The sequence below is a fragment of the Ixodes scapularis genome, unplaced genomic scaffold (assembly GCF_016920785.2).
Source record: "Ixodes scapularis isolate PalLabHiFi unplaced genomic scaffold, ASM1692078v2 PGA_scaffold10__122_contigs__length_95168666, whole genome shotgun sequence".
Taxonomy (NCBI): domain Eukaryota; kingdom Metazoa; phylum Arthropoda; class Arachnida; order Ixodida; family Ixodidae; genus Ixodes; species Ixodes scapularis.
Window position 1 is genome coordinate 72,247,907 of NW_024609836.1, and position 14,963 is coordinate 72,262,869.

Consider the following 14,963-nt stretch of genomic DNA (forward strand, 5'->3'; position numbering starts at 1 on the left):
CAACGCGCATTAAAAGCGTAGATGATATTAGAAAGAATGAGAGGACAGTGCGTCCAAAAGAGGATTCTCTAAACCACATAACTCTTTGTAGTAACTGTCATCATCACCTTTACCATTCGCAGTTCCATATGTTTCACGACCGTGTAACAATGTGAAATTCCTTTGTGTTCTTATGCATATATTTTACTTGGTGCCATGTGTCATAATAACTATGGCATCATCAGATCTACCATTGTCATTTTGGTCGTCTGCCCTGTGTCTGAGTATGTCAAAGTTCCTGCGCGCCTTGATTCATGCCCGGTGAGTTCTATGGGTCGCCTTTATTTTGTAATGCCATATTTAGCAACACGTTGGATATAAAAATCCAGTATCTGTATCATACACATTACCTTTTTTTTTTCCTAAATTTTGCTCGTTTCAATATTCCTATTGAAGTGCTGATTTAGGTATATTTATCTATTTAGTATTTCCTCATTCCTGTCTCATTTATTTTCTAACCCTCGAGACCGCGTCAGATCCCCAATCGGGCCTCTTCGCCAGATATTTTGGAGACCCGTATACGTTATAAACAATCCTTATAATTTAAACAAATATTTTGTTCATATGTATAAGAGAGAGAGAGAGCGTTGGGAATGAAGATTGGGGACGGCTGCCATTCGTTAATTTTTTTAGCTTTCACCTTACGGTGGGATGCACCCCAGACAAGCCAGCGCTGTGAACTTGTCACGTGACTACGTCTCCCGCGCGTCGCGGCGCTCCTACGTGACCTTCACGCGGCAATGGATTGACTTCGATGGCTGGTAGGTGTAGAGCGCCCTCTGCGATCCACCGTAAGACCTCGATATATGTCCATCGGTCTAATCTGTTTGGTTCGAAATCGACGGATGTCGACTCTGCCGCTATACATTGTTGATGTACGGTTAGTTTTGGCGGGAATGAATGGTCTTTGTATTTACGGAAAACCTTAATTAACTTGGAGCCGTAATTCACCCGAGTCAAACCCTTGGCGCTCTGCCTGGTTGGATGGCTGCCAAGTTCCGGCACTCCGGGAAGCAACACCAGCGCGCTTCATGCACCCGCGACGAGCTCGGCCGTGCGGCAACTTTTTCCGCATTCCGGTGAAAAGTAAAATAATAATGATTAAAAAAAATGATAAAAGCGGTGCCTCCTGGCTTTTTACGCAATTTGGGACTTGGTTTTAAATATATTCATGTTCACGTATCCACCAACAGGATGCCATTTTATTCTTTTTATTATTATTAAGGAAATTAGATTTACGAAAATAGTCAGTGCTCAGGCAAGCTGGTGGAAGTTTTCATTTAAAATTTCTAAAAATCGCCGGTAACTTAAGATTCTATGAATAGGTATAGGATTAGTTTTCAAATGGATGTAGACTCGGCGTTTCGCGACGCGTCGTTTATTTTTCGCGGTGAGAAAACCACCGGTTTAAGCTTTTCTCCCAAACGCCAGGTACATTTACGTGGCTCATGGCCGTTGTTCTAAACATGGCGGAAACGTTCATAGATTCTGGCACATTAGCAAACCAAAGTGGACGTTGTGAATGTCTATCCGGCCGAAGGTCGATCCGTCCTTGAGATGGGGTAGTGCTGGTACCCCAGCGGCCCAGCTTTCAACTTTTTTTATGGACGCAGCGCCTTCAGCGCTAGTCTATTTGTAGCGGACGTTTCTTGCGTTACTTGGTCGTGCGTTCGTCTGCCTTCGTGAAACGTAATCTCTACAACATGACTTCGCGGTCTTGATGTCAGTGAGGCCCAGTGTACGCTCCAGCGGAAGCGTGGGAGCGTTGTCTGCCGTTTTCAGTATGGGGAAAAAAAAAAATCTAAATGATTTGATTGTGATTTATGAATTAATCTTTGTTTTGCATAAGTCGCGACCATTTCCCAGAATAATATATTCTTGGTATTTAGATTCCGAGCCTTCATTCGCCTTTGTGGTGGAGGAAGTTAATAAAGCAGCGAACTTATGTCGTCCAAAGAACACCGCACCTTATGCAAAGCGCTGCATAATGAATCCCCAAAACAATGGTCAGGGCAAGGGACAAACATACATATAATTGCGGAAAACGCTGTTAAATCAACTTCACTGCTTTCAAGGATCTAAAAAAAAAACTGGCACCACAAAAACGCGCGCGCCCGTTTTTCTTTTTTTTTTCTTGCGTTTTTTGTTTTTTTGTTTTTTGCTTTTCACCTTTTCGCTTCTTTTTATTTGTGACGTCAAATATGAAATATGGAAGCTTTGTAAGTGACATTTCTATAACATTTAATAATTGCATTCGTACAACGTTTTTCTTTCTTTTTGTTTTATTTAACGCAATTGCAAACGCACTACTCCGGTTTCTTTTTTTTTTTTTTTTTTTTTCGGGGGGGGGGGGGGGGGGGGGCGTAAAAATTTGTAAGGATACTATTTTCCCACTCTTTCTTGTGCACCGGGGGTCCACCGATGTCAAATTGCCCTCCGAGAAGGGGAAGGGGGGGGGGGGGGGTCGTTTTTGTTTTGGGGGGAAGGGCGGCCGCCCCCCCTCCCTCTTGGATCCGCCCCTGGCACTACGGCCCTTCTTGAAATATAAAAAAATCGGAGCCCGGGGTGATGATGTCGCCTCCTGCCTGTTTTTCCTCCCTCGGAAAACATAGCGGCGCTCGGCACATGTAGCACGAATCGGACGAAGTTCTCTTGTTTAGGTGCCCGGCGACCTCTCAGACTTCGAAAAGGATATAGCCAAAACGGTCAAAACAACTGGGTTTGGTGTTTGTGTACCGTAGTGTCGGTTGTGACTCCGCCGGGACAGCCTTTCACGCAGAACCGGCGCGACGTGGCCCCTCACGTCGTTCGCAAAAGTTCACTGCGCGTTCTTTTCCACCTCACACCGCTTCGAAGGATTTGGGATCGCTGAAAGAGCCCTAGAAGAACTTCGAACTCGAAAGTAAAGCGATAAGCGGTACGCAAGCGGTTCGTCGCGAGACGTTGGCGAACAGGACACTTCAGGTCGGTTCGGAAGCGTGAGAGAAACTCGAGTTGCAGGACGACTCAATATTTGACGTCAGTGCACTGGCGCGGATCACGCGGGAACTTCAAATTCGGCTGTTGGAAATTGTTTTTTTTTCCTTTAGTTCCGAAGTTTTGAATTTTGAGGGTAATGTCCAGGCATCGGTTTCAATCGTTTTGGATAATAATCAAGAAAAAATAAAAAGATTTTGACCTGTCAGTGCCCCTTTAAAGCAAGTAGGCAGTCCAGCTGGTTAAGGATAGACATGGAACCCTAGAGCCATGGATGAAGAAAGAATAAACAATTAAAACAGGGACAACACAACCACATCTTTCATGAAAGATGTGGTTGTGTTGTCCCTGCTTTAATTGTTTATTCTTTCTTCATCCATGACTTAAACCAACACGCTCTTCTACCAAGCAACCCTAAAGAGAGTAAATAAAAAAAAAAAAACGAAAAAAAATCTAAGATTACCATGTCTACCTATTTAAGAAAAAAAATTTTCTCGAAGTAATTGCATTAAAAGTAATGCAATTATTTACTTTCGAGAGCTATAAATCAAATTTATATTATTTACTTTTTGTGCATTTTAATTCTTTTTGTGCTTAACTGCTTTTCCAGCTTATAAATCGAGTTGTAATTAATGTTTGCGTAGTCATAACTAGTTCTAATTGCAATTAAATAATTTGCAAAGTCTTACCAAATCTAATTGTAATTAAGTATCGCGTAGTTATAACTAGATATAATTGGAATTAATTAGGCTTTGCGTAGTTATAACTATACATATAATTGTTATTAATTTTTGCGTAGTTATGTCTATATCTAATTATACATCATTTTGAATCAGAGTAGTTGCAATTGGGATTACAAGTATGGTTCGTGCCCATAGCTTCCGGGATATCTGCACGTGCTCAATCTGGCCTGGCTGGATAACTCGTGGCACGCGGCTAGGGCGCAATATAATGGCTGTCGCGCTAAACCTCGAGAAAAGAAAAAAGAAAGAAAGAAAAAAAAAGTCCATCGCGCTGTCGAGTGGACGAGACAGAAATTGCACGAAACAACCCGCGACCTTTTGCAATTTTCCATGGACGTGATGCCGATTGCATTGTGCGAGAGTCACCAACCTGCCTGTCTTATTTTTATTTATTTATTTAGTTTTTGTGACCTGCCGCACAGGCAGCCTAGTCTGGTGCAGCCAGCATCGTTTATCTATACGAACTTCGTAACCTCGCGGTGCGATTTCGCGCGCCCTCTTATTGTCCCCGACGCTTGATGGTTCCGGTTTAATGATGAACATAATATAAAATTTCAAAAACAAAACATCGCAAAGAAAAGAAGAAAAAAAAATTTTTTACTCACAGGTAGAGACACCTGTCGGCGGTGGCCGCGCTCGCTCTAAGGGACGCGTTCGAATATTCAACCGCTCCGCTCATGCGTGTGGTGGTGCCGTAATCACGTGACAACGGAGGAACCCTCATCCAGTTGGCTCCTAGCGTAAGGTGACGTCCGAGCTGTTATTGTCTACCTGTTCGAGTCACAAGGTTTTCACTCGTCGGTATTTAAAGTGTACTGGGCGAAGACGCTCTCTACAGGAACGAGCGAGGAGGAGAAGGCGTGAGGTGTGACCCGCAAGCCAACTGAAGAACACTGCGTGCTTCTAGGTTTGCGTCTAATCTTTGCCGCCGCCTCTTTTGTTTTTTTTATTCCTTCTGGGCAGCTACGTTTTGTGCACTTAACTGGACAACAACAACAACAGCTCCCTTGTTTAGCGGCGTTTTCGTGTTCGGCGTTGGTGCGTCTTCACGGATACCTTACGCGAACAAATACTCCGGGACCATCGCCGTACGACTCACGGCAAAAACTTCGAAGGTGTGTGTGTGTGTGTGTGCGAGCTGCGCGGTTCTCGGCGGCGTCGACTAGCAGCAGTCGTTGGAATGCGCGAAGCCGCTTGCCTCTGCCTTTCGTTGTACGGTCGCACGGTTTGCCTACGTGACATCAGCGCTTCGGCTGCCGGGGGCGCATAGCGCGAACAGGTAAGCCCCTCCAACAAATTCACGGGGGCCACCAGTTTTCGCGGGGACAGGTTGCGCTTTCGAGTTGCGTCGGCTACCTGTTGATTCGTGCACGCTGTGCATGCTTCTCAACAGGTGCGTGTCACAACAATAACAATGACGGCGAGCTAACGAAAATTGGAAGAAGCATGCTCGACTCTTCGGCGGCAACCTCTTTTAGTCTTTGTTCTCTGTTTGTTACTTCGCGGGCGCTCCTTTTCGTTGCCCGCGGCAGCTTCGTCGGTAGTCGTCGAAGTGGTTTTTGCGGCCACGTAGGCCGGATGGTTCGGTGGTGGTGGGGGGATAGCCCTAACTGGGACATTTCGGGTCTCTTGTTTTTCGGACCAACTTCGCGTTCGTTTTTTGGGCTGGAATAAGTTGCACGCGGGTTTTTGGAAGTACGTTCTTTTGCGGAGGTTGTTGGTGATCGCTTCTGAAGTCGCGTCGTGCACGCGTGGGTTTTGGAGGAGTCGATTCGACGCCCGCGACGGCGGGTTTTTCGCTCGTCGAATTTCGAGTGCGCGCCCGTCTCGATCGGCGAAAGCCAGGCACGCCGGCATTCTGTGTTGTGGGCGTAATCGCGACCGCGGCAGCCGCGCCTGTGTGCCCGACTCGGCGACGCGTTGGAGCGTGCCGACTCTGTGATGAGGCGCCGTGCCACCACCGCCGCCGCCGGCAAACGGACGGACGGACGGGCGGGTTTGGAATTCCTCGGGCTTGGGCGGTGCGAGCGGTAATAAGAAAAAAAGAAAGACAAAAAAATTAATAACAAAAAAAGGGCTTTCCGGGGTGGTGTGTTTTTAACTAAAAATGCTAATAACCGCGCCGGCGCCTGTGCCAAAAAAGACGAAACCAGTTGCTAACTCAAATATAATACAACACAAAAAATTATACGGGGGTTCACTTTGCAAAATGCATCAACTTTATCAGGAAAAAAAAAAGGAAAAAAAGGTTAGCGGTATGCGGGTATTGCGTGCGCCAGAGTTCTGCAATTAAAAAAAAAGTGCCACTTTATAGCAAAGTTATACTGGTGTGCTTCTGCAACTTCTTTACTTCTTCGCGTTAAATTTCGTCTCCGATTCTTCCAGTGGAATGCCACAGAAAAAGCATCCACGCATTTTCCCTTCATAGAAGCAGAAACTGGGGAAATCGTGTGTGAACTTTTTTTTTTTGTTGTTGTTGTGTCTGTACGAGTGCGTTTGTTTTCCCCGCTCCGTAGGCAGGATATGGCGCCAGACCCATCGAATTCTTTCGACGCTCGCAACGGTGTTTAGTTTTTGTTTTCCTCTAGACTAGCTGGGTATGCGGATGACACTCTGCGTGAAATATATCCTTCCTTCGCAATAGAGGAAGCACAGAGGCGGTTTTTTTCTCTCAGAAGTACCGTCTCCCGTTAAATGTGCAGCAAAACATAGTGAATGGGATAGTATAAATGATTTAAAGACAGGTGTGATTAGGCAAACTGGGGTGGCTAATGTGAAAGCTAGAATTTTCTTTGTAGTTCCAACATAGCAGCAATTTCGCTCGAAGCTTTTCCAGTGACCCAAGAAGCTAAGTGATACGCCAGTTGGTCCTCAATTAGACCGCACAAAATATCTGTTTAAAAAAAAAAACAATAAGTTGGTATATAAGTTGCACTTCTTTGCTGTAAACATTGATATGGCCTACATGTTGCACAGTCCATGCACATAAAAAAAAAAATGCTTATAGGCATAGCTATGTTAAAAGTCTCATTCTTGTATAAACGCACCGACCAAAGTTTAGGGGTGGAAAAGTGCAACTTACACGCAAGTAAATATGATAAATGTAATTTTCGGAGACTGTGGCATGTTAGAGTAAAAGAAAGGACATTGTAAGTATACAGCACAGCCAAGGAGGTTGAGCACCGCACATCAAAGGCGACCAGAAAGGGGAATACCTAGAAATCAGGGGCGTGATGGAAGAATGCAAATGTTATATATACAAGAAAAAAAAAAATGTGACGGCACATGTTTTTGATGTTGACTGTAAAAGGCTCTGCATGTATCGAATCCAGCTGCCACTTATCTGCCTTCTGTATGCTCTTCTGCTCATTTAACCTGGAAACCTTGCAGGGTTTGGCAGTTACATGGCATCTGTGGCATAAGGAAATTTGCACCCACAGTGTAAATAAATTCGACTGTTTTTTTTTTTTTTTTCGTGCTATATTCATGGTTCTGCCGACTAACCCAATTTGATATTGTCGCGAGTTAAGTCCATCTATAATTTCTACCCCCCCCCAAGTTTCTTATACTTGATATGACCAAGTGCAGTATCTAGTAATCTACGAAGACGAAGAAATGATGTGCCAGCTGACTGTACCGTGTTTCTGGAAGAAATATGCCTGTGTGTGTGGCCTGGCTAAAGTGACTGCCAGAGATAAGGCAGGGAAGATTATCAGCATCCACTGGTGTGTCAGATTCTGTCCGGTGTCTCTGGGGTTATCAGTGGTGTCCTTGTGTATGGAATTTTTGTTATCTTGAAAGTTCCACGGGCGGTTTTCCAGTGAAGGGCACTGCTGTAGTGCCACTAGATAGGGTGAGTCGCTGAACAATGTTTCCATGCATACTCTTCGATGGTCTCCAAATGCACACATTCAGGACAGAATTTTATGCGTTCCTGGCCACTGACGGGAGTTAGATAACAGTGCCAGAATGTGTGTATCTGGAGTTAGCTATAGGCTGCCAATTATTGCTTTCTGAACGGGGAAGGCGTGTTGTCATCAAGGCAACCATCATTCTATGAGAGGCTAGGTTTGGGCACAAAAAGCTGCTTGCATTGACTGGAATCTAGTACGAATTGGGGTTGAACTTTCAGTGGTTTTTAAAGCAAACTGCACTGCCAAGTTTTTAACATTAGATGTGGCAGGGAGGAGCTTGAGTTGTCCCACCTCCAGTGCGGGTTTCCTATCTTAGTCTTGGGAGCTTCTATTGTGCAGTCAAAGCACAACAGAAGACCATAGGCTGTAGGCCGGGCATCCATAATAGATGCTGCTCTCAATCTCTTATTGACCATTGGAAAGAATATGACATATACAAGTAAGGACTTGTGTATGCAGTGTTCTTTCTCAGTCCCATTGCTGTTTAATGTGAAAAACTTAGCAGTGCAAGCAGCGCAGTTTGATAAACGAACTAGCAAGGAATGATAAACCAACTAGCCTAATCCCAAGCACTAAGTTGTGTCAGAGATGTGTTCATTTCATCAATCCCCCCTCCCCCCAAAAGTGTCTTCACTTTCTTTCTTTAGCGCTCATTTGAAATCCCGTGTTTTTCCAAATACATTCTCCATTTCCGAGCCCTGTTTTTGCTACAGAGCGTTAGACAGCTGCATGCAGATGCACAGGGGAGGGGGTATTTGTGTCGAGGTGAAAAAGTAGAACGAAAAGTAAGAAGGAAAGGTGGCAGGCAGGAAAACGCATGTCAGCGTGTTTGGCAAAGGACGTTCAGTACTGCTCTTTATACGACTGCCTTGGCTGTCATCCGCGTGGCATCATTTTGTGTATTTCTTGAAGTCCGACCTTCAGTTGGAAAAGTGGGAAAGAAGGATTTTCTCCTTCAATAGGCGTACACCTTTTCTGCGTAAGCGCTGCCATCTTCAATTCTGGAACTTTTGGTATGCGTGAAAACATCACTTTCTTCTCGCCTCGACAGTAGAACGTGTTAACATTTTAATTGCAACCGTCTGTCATTCTTGTTATGACCCTTTTATACTTTTTGACTTGGTCGGGGTTGTAATCTCTTGCTTTTTGTTCGGAACGCATGCCGGATAGGGGGACAACGTAGCTGGGTGCGAGGCTAAGCGAAAAAGGTGTATAGGGAAGTAGGTCAAATCTAAGAACTTTTCTACCCAGCATGTCCACCAAATTTTGAATGGAAAAATTTTTTAGAGTGCAGCTCTTAGGAGCCCGTTTCCGGCTTGAATGGCATTGCCGTCGGCGTAATCGCGAGTTGCATTATTGGATGTTTTCTATAATGACGTCACGAGGGCAAAATTTTTCCTCTAAATTTGACGGTAAATTTTTCTGCTAAATTTAGCAGGGAAATTTTTGCCGCTAAATTTAGCGGAAAACTTTTCCCCCTAAATTTAGTGGAAAAATTGCCCCCCCGCCACGTCACTTGTGACCCTCCCCTCCTCCTCTTCAAGAGCTGCACTCTAATTTGGCATTACATAAAATTGTAAGCATCTTTCGTTTTTTGTTTTGTCCCCTCTCCGATTGATAAGTGCAAATAGAGAAGGGAATGAAAATATCCTTGCTGAGAATTTCTGAGGTCCCTTTAAGAAGAGACTAAACCAGTGTTTAAATTTGTTAATATTTGTTTGTATCATTGGTAAAGGATGGGAACATAGCCTAAATTTGCTATACTTTTTTTTATAAATTAGTTTTCCAAACCCTGGTTCTGCTAGCTATTGGACAGGAGATACAACTATAGGGGGCGCTTTGTCAAGCTTGCTGTCCCCACAGCCCGGTGTTTACCAACCCAGTATAACAAAGAAATTAAACCTCATCATGTACAATATGGACACGAGCGCTTTGCTATTACCAGCACTTTGGTCACACGAGGAGCAGCCTTCGAATCGTCATCTTTGATATTGCTGATCAAAACCAAACAAGAAAATTCGGTTGATTGTCCCCACAGCTGAAGCGTGCTGCGACGCGTGACTGTTCGATCTCCTCCCCACTAAGAAGACAAAACATGAAACCACCGAACAAAGGTCTTCTCCAGTAGGTTGCCAGGCAATTTGTCACAATAATTTGATCTCCCACAACCCAGGAAGCAAGAAAGCCATTTGAAATGTGTGCTATCACCATAGCAGGGTCTCGTCATGATTCTGCACAAAAGATTATTTCAGTTTTCCGTGCCTGCACACGAAAACTAGAATGACCCTGTGTGCATAACTGCAGTAAAGCTTAAGTTGTCCGTTTATAAAGGCGTATGATGGAACGTTTACATGAAAAACTCAGTCAAGATTTCATCGGCAACTTGGGTTGCCTCTCATTCTTGCAGGGCAGTCCTGTAAGGCCAGTTCACACATGCAACGCAGTGCAGGGATAGCTCGAAGTTATGAAGCTCTGGTGTCGGCACTTATATTAGTGCTTCATTGTGTGTGCAAGCAGTGCTGGTGTCGGCACTGTTAGCACTACATTATGCGTGCGAATAGGAGAAGGCCGGATCACACGCACTCAATTGCTGGTGCAGCGCTGATATAGCGCAGAGTCAGCACTGTGTCTATAACACTAAGTTAGCACTGCATTGTATTTGTGAACAGGCCTTTACTCGAGAATAGGCTACACTCTTTGTAAAAACAGGCCCAAAACATGTTCTGCTACCAGTCACGCGAGGTTCTCTCCTTTCTTGTTTTTTCTTAGCCACATACGATGACAACGCAAATCTTTGGATGTTTGAAAACTAATAAACAATCTCAGACACATCTTTATTCATAGAAACACATGCCAAAAACACACCTTGGTAAGGGAACTTGGTCAGGTATTAGTCGTAGGGAGTGTAGCCCGAGAGGGCCTTGAGGGTATCTAAATAAATAAATAAAGGTCCAGTTACACCTCCAATCTCAAGGGATTAGTGACGTCTATGATGATTTTGCATTCCTCTGTGCTAATCCTCTTGTTTTGGTCTCAACTAGGTCATGACTCAAAAATTAGTTGGACAGAGTCTTGGTGCCACATTTTAGTGCTTTTTACAGTAAAAAAATTTTATTGGGTGTTTGTTGGAAGCCTGATAAAACTAGTGACAACTTCATGTATGTGTCACCCTTTGCTTACCTGCTGTAGTAATTTAAAAAGAAAAACCCAGAAAATAACTGGAAGCCAAGAGCTCGCATTTGAAAAAGGCAAGGTGTGGGATCAAGCGCGCCAACGCTGAGAAGGACACGTTGGAGCCGAATTGTTAATTCAAAAGACCAAGGCCCCAGGGCTTGCACCCTGGGGCCAGGGGTGTACACCCTGGAACCAGGGGGGCACTCCCAGAGATGGGCAGTGGCGCCATCTAGGTATGTGTAGACTAATGAAAAATAAATACTATACCTGCAGTCTCGGGGCTGTGTTATGTGTAACCTTCACCAGCTCATTTGCACAATGACTTTCTGTTTGACAACTTCAGCAGTGCCTTGCCATTTGCTAGGGTCATTCCAAGCTGTTTTCATAAACAGTATAACTTATTCTCGGGCAAATATGACTCTTCAGAACAGCTCGCTCCTGTATTAACAGTCCACCAACACTATTTCACACATTGTTGTGGCAGTGTAGTTAAAGTATGGTAAAACGAAGACGAAAGTGTGGAAGAAAAGGTTGTGAATATAATCTTATGTATAGAGCCCTGCGTGGATAACAGTTTGATCACCCGCATTCGATCTGCATCCGCAGACTTTGTATCGGCAGACTTTGTATCCACATCCACAATGTTCTTATACTGTTATATCTACACCCGATCCCCATTCGCATACTTTATATCCTCATCCGAACTGCGTCCACGAAATTCGGAACCACATTTGAGCCTCAGTCTGCACATTCACTTCACATCATGAAATCGGAGGGGGGGGGGGGGGGGGGGGGGGTGAAGGAGGCTGGTTTTACTTTCTTGTGGCATGTAAGTGGTTTTCTTTGCCTAAAGGATGTTTCCGCTCTTTCCCTGCCAAACAAGAACACGCTTTGCCAGTACGATGGATGCCCCTGCATTCTTGCTTTTGCTAGGGACATTATTTTTGGCGAGATAGAACACTCTAAAACAAACTTTGGGGAAAATCTGGTCTCTTGGTGTAAAGAGCAATTTTCTCCCCGACTGGAACCTTTTTCCAATAGTGATTTGAACCCCCCTCCAAAACATTGAACGATGCACTTCATACTATCGCTCATGTATTCTCTCTACACTCTACAGTTGCACACGATTATGGGCCGCCTCTGCAAAAATGTAGATCCGGATCAGCGAATGTCCGCATCCGCATCTGCAGCCCCTTGCATCCGCATCCGATCTGTAATCTGCAATCTGACTAAATTTTATCCGTATCCGCCACCTGACTGCACATATCTGCAAATGAGCTTTGGATATGCAGAGCTCTACCCATATATAAGGTACAATACAGTACCAAATATGCTGATGCATCTGAGTGGCTGTGCAATGCACAGCTGTTAATTCATTTGTAAGGTAAAAATGCAGATGCAATATTCAAGTTAATTCCATGTTTCAGGCAGTATGGTGCCATGCTGCGAATATATTGCATAAAAGAAAACGTTCTGTAACCAGCAATTATATCTTGTGAATCAGCCACAATTTTCAAAATAAACTGATTGAAATGTTAACATTTTACTCAAGACGATAGCACCTTACCGATGAATTCTTTAAAGAGCTGCTCTTATAAGTACTTGTTTGTGCATGTCGTAGAAGGTTCTTTTAATAAATTGCATATGTAAATCAGACACGCTGGTATGATGCTGAACCAGATGGAGACGGGCTGGGGTGGGAATCGGACACAGGACCCCTGGGTTCTGCAGCAGGAGTGTTCACTCCACATGGAGTGTCCACTCCGCATACTTCAAGTTGTGGTGCATTAACACATTAGGCCACTGAGCCCCACCAATAAGAAGGAAATCTCGCCATCTCGCACTTCACTGCTGGCAACATTGATTCTGCTCTGTGTTTGCAGTGTCTCCTACGTTGCCTAGCTGTTCTGGTGCGGTAGTTCACAAAGCGAACCCAGATTTTCTCTTCCTTTCCACGCATTGCATGTCATCACCTTATGGGTCGCCCCACACCACGCTCCCAGACCTCAGTTCGTGCATCTGCATTTGTACCGTTACTGCAGTAAAGAAGAGACAGGAAAGGACGACGAGGAGAGGTGCTGTAGAAGCTCGGCAATTCTGCGTTTGATCGACAGATTTCAATACAATTGTTAACCTTTTTTTTTTTTACTTCACATTGTTGTCGTTGCCTTTTTTCAATATTTTCCGTACAAGCCGGCCGCCTTTAAGGGGCGGGCGCCGAACAGTGCTCGAGCTGATCTGTCTCGTCGTGGGCTCTCTGACGACGGCAGCTCTTGTCGCTTTTCCAGTGCTGGACCTGTCGGAGAGCAGCAGCAATGTGCAGGAGGCGTTTGTCATTGCGGTGGAGCAGCAGGCGAGGGAGCGGCTGGAGCGGCTGTCGGCCCTGCAACGCATCCAGCCCGTCGACATGACCAAGCTGTCCCAGGAGCTGAACGCCGAGGGGGCTCAGGGCCCCCAGGGGGGCTCCAACGGGCTGCTCCTGCTCGCCTCCGAGGCCAGCCCCGTCTACGTGGCCTCCGTGCCACAGCTGCAGCGGCTGCAGCGCCACGACTCGCTCGGTTCGTTTGAGCACACACCCGGTTCCCAACGGTTCGATTTGCGGGTCGCTGCGTGTATAGGCTGCTTCGCTCAACTGCATTTGAGTGTGCTCGAGTGCACCGCTTACGACGAGTGACCACGCTGGCGCCATCTTTCGGGTAGCCCTTATAGGTTCCAGGACCTATATTCCAGCTCCCCGTAGATGCGCTGCCTCCAGCACGTGCTTGTTTTCTTCCACCGGGCCTTGGGTAGTGTTACTGAGGGCAGAAAGCTTGTGCTAGGGGCGAGGCATCTAACGGTTTCTTAACCCATTGCTTTGCAGTATCTCTGCAGTATTTGCGTCATTTGTGAGAAATGATGCAAATCTACCTATGAGAATAGGCTTCTTTTATAATTGCCAGAAGTATTGTAAGCCCACAGTGGAAGACTGATGTCCAGTGTTAGAAGTTGTTCCAGTTTGTGCCAAATTGCACCAAGAATAAAAGTCTGCTACATCTTAAGCCAAAATGCCATTTTTGCTAAGAGTTGTGCCACACCTGCGCCGACGTGCGCTTGAAGCAAAAAAATTAATGTTTTTTTTATTGGTCGACTTTAATGTTCAGAGAAATAGTACAAATGTGAATTTCACGTCTCTACTCACCGTATAGATTGTTTTGTCTGAGGTCAGAGCACAGTCAAAGGCTCGAACACACAACCACCAGTACACATACTCAAAGCGCAAGTTACGGGACATTCGTGGCACTTGGTTGGTTTAGCCGATGAAAGAACTCTTACTAGGAGATGACGAATGCTATGATGTCGCGCTTTGATGCTGCGAATCAACCGGCCAGAGCCGTTAATGCTGGGCATCAACTGCTCTGGGCGGTTGATTGTCAACATCATCTAAATTTCCAGACGATGTCGTCGATGTCAGGAATTAAGAGTCCCAAGGAAACCTTGCAAAGTAGTAGAATTTCCGATTGCCGCTACTCTGATGAAACAGAACTAGGGTCTTGTACTCCTGATAAGACCACTTGATCGTCGTGTCTCCCACGTGCATTCATTCTGTGGCTGCAGAGTACCGTGGCACTTACGCCATTGCGTCAACCTTCGCCGCCTCTCACCAGCGTGCGTGCATCAAGCTTCACCGCTTTGCACCGAAGTGCTAGGAGCAGCAACTGACCCGGGGAAGCGCCTGGCTTAGCACAATGGGCATGTAGATGATGCTCAGGATTATTACTCGTCAAACGTCTTTGTCCTAATTGTAAGTTAATCTCTAATTAAAAAAAAATATGTATATTAGAGAAAGAGAGAGAAGAAAACAAGGGATATATATATATATATATATTTGAATAAATACAGTAGGCGCGGTAGTTCCCTTGCAGCTGTCGATTGAAAGAGTAGCAAACTTTGATGTAGCTCTGGTTTCTACGCCACTAAAGAGCAGTGTCACCTTTAAAGTTTTGAGTGTAGGCTTTTATGCTATTTTTGGATGGTTGTTTTCGCAGTTTATGATATTAGAGTCTTGAGTTTGGTAGGTTCATTAAACTTACGGGACACAATTTTATTAGTAGATGTGTGAGCAAATATGCTAGTTCTC

General features: G+C 45.1%; 1 protein-coding gene across 4 annotated transcripts in view; it reads left to right on the forward strand.

Annotated features, from left to right (window-relative positions):
- Positions 1-14,963, forward strand: part of LOC8026921 (protein PALS1) — a 43,949-nt gene that overhangs the window by 5,297 nt on the left and 23,689 nt on the right. For 2 of the 4 annotated variants that reach the window (XM_042288677.1, XM_042288678.1), the window contains exon 3: positions 13,135-13,404. In XM_042288677.1, the coding sequence (XP_042144611.1) occupies positions 13,135-13,404 (270 nt within the window). Of the gene's footprint in view, positions 1-4,885; positions 5,038-13,134; positions 13,405-14,963 lie in introns of those variants that run through there. The other 2 variants (XM_042288680.1, XM_042288679.1) reach the window with 2 other exon arrangements.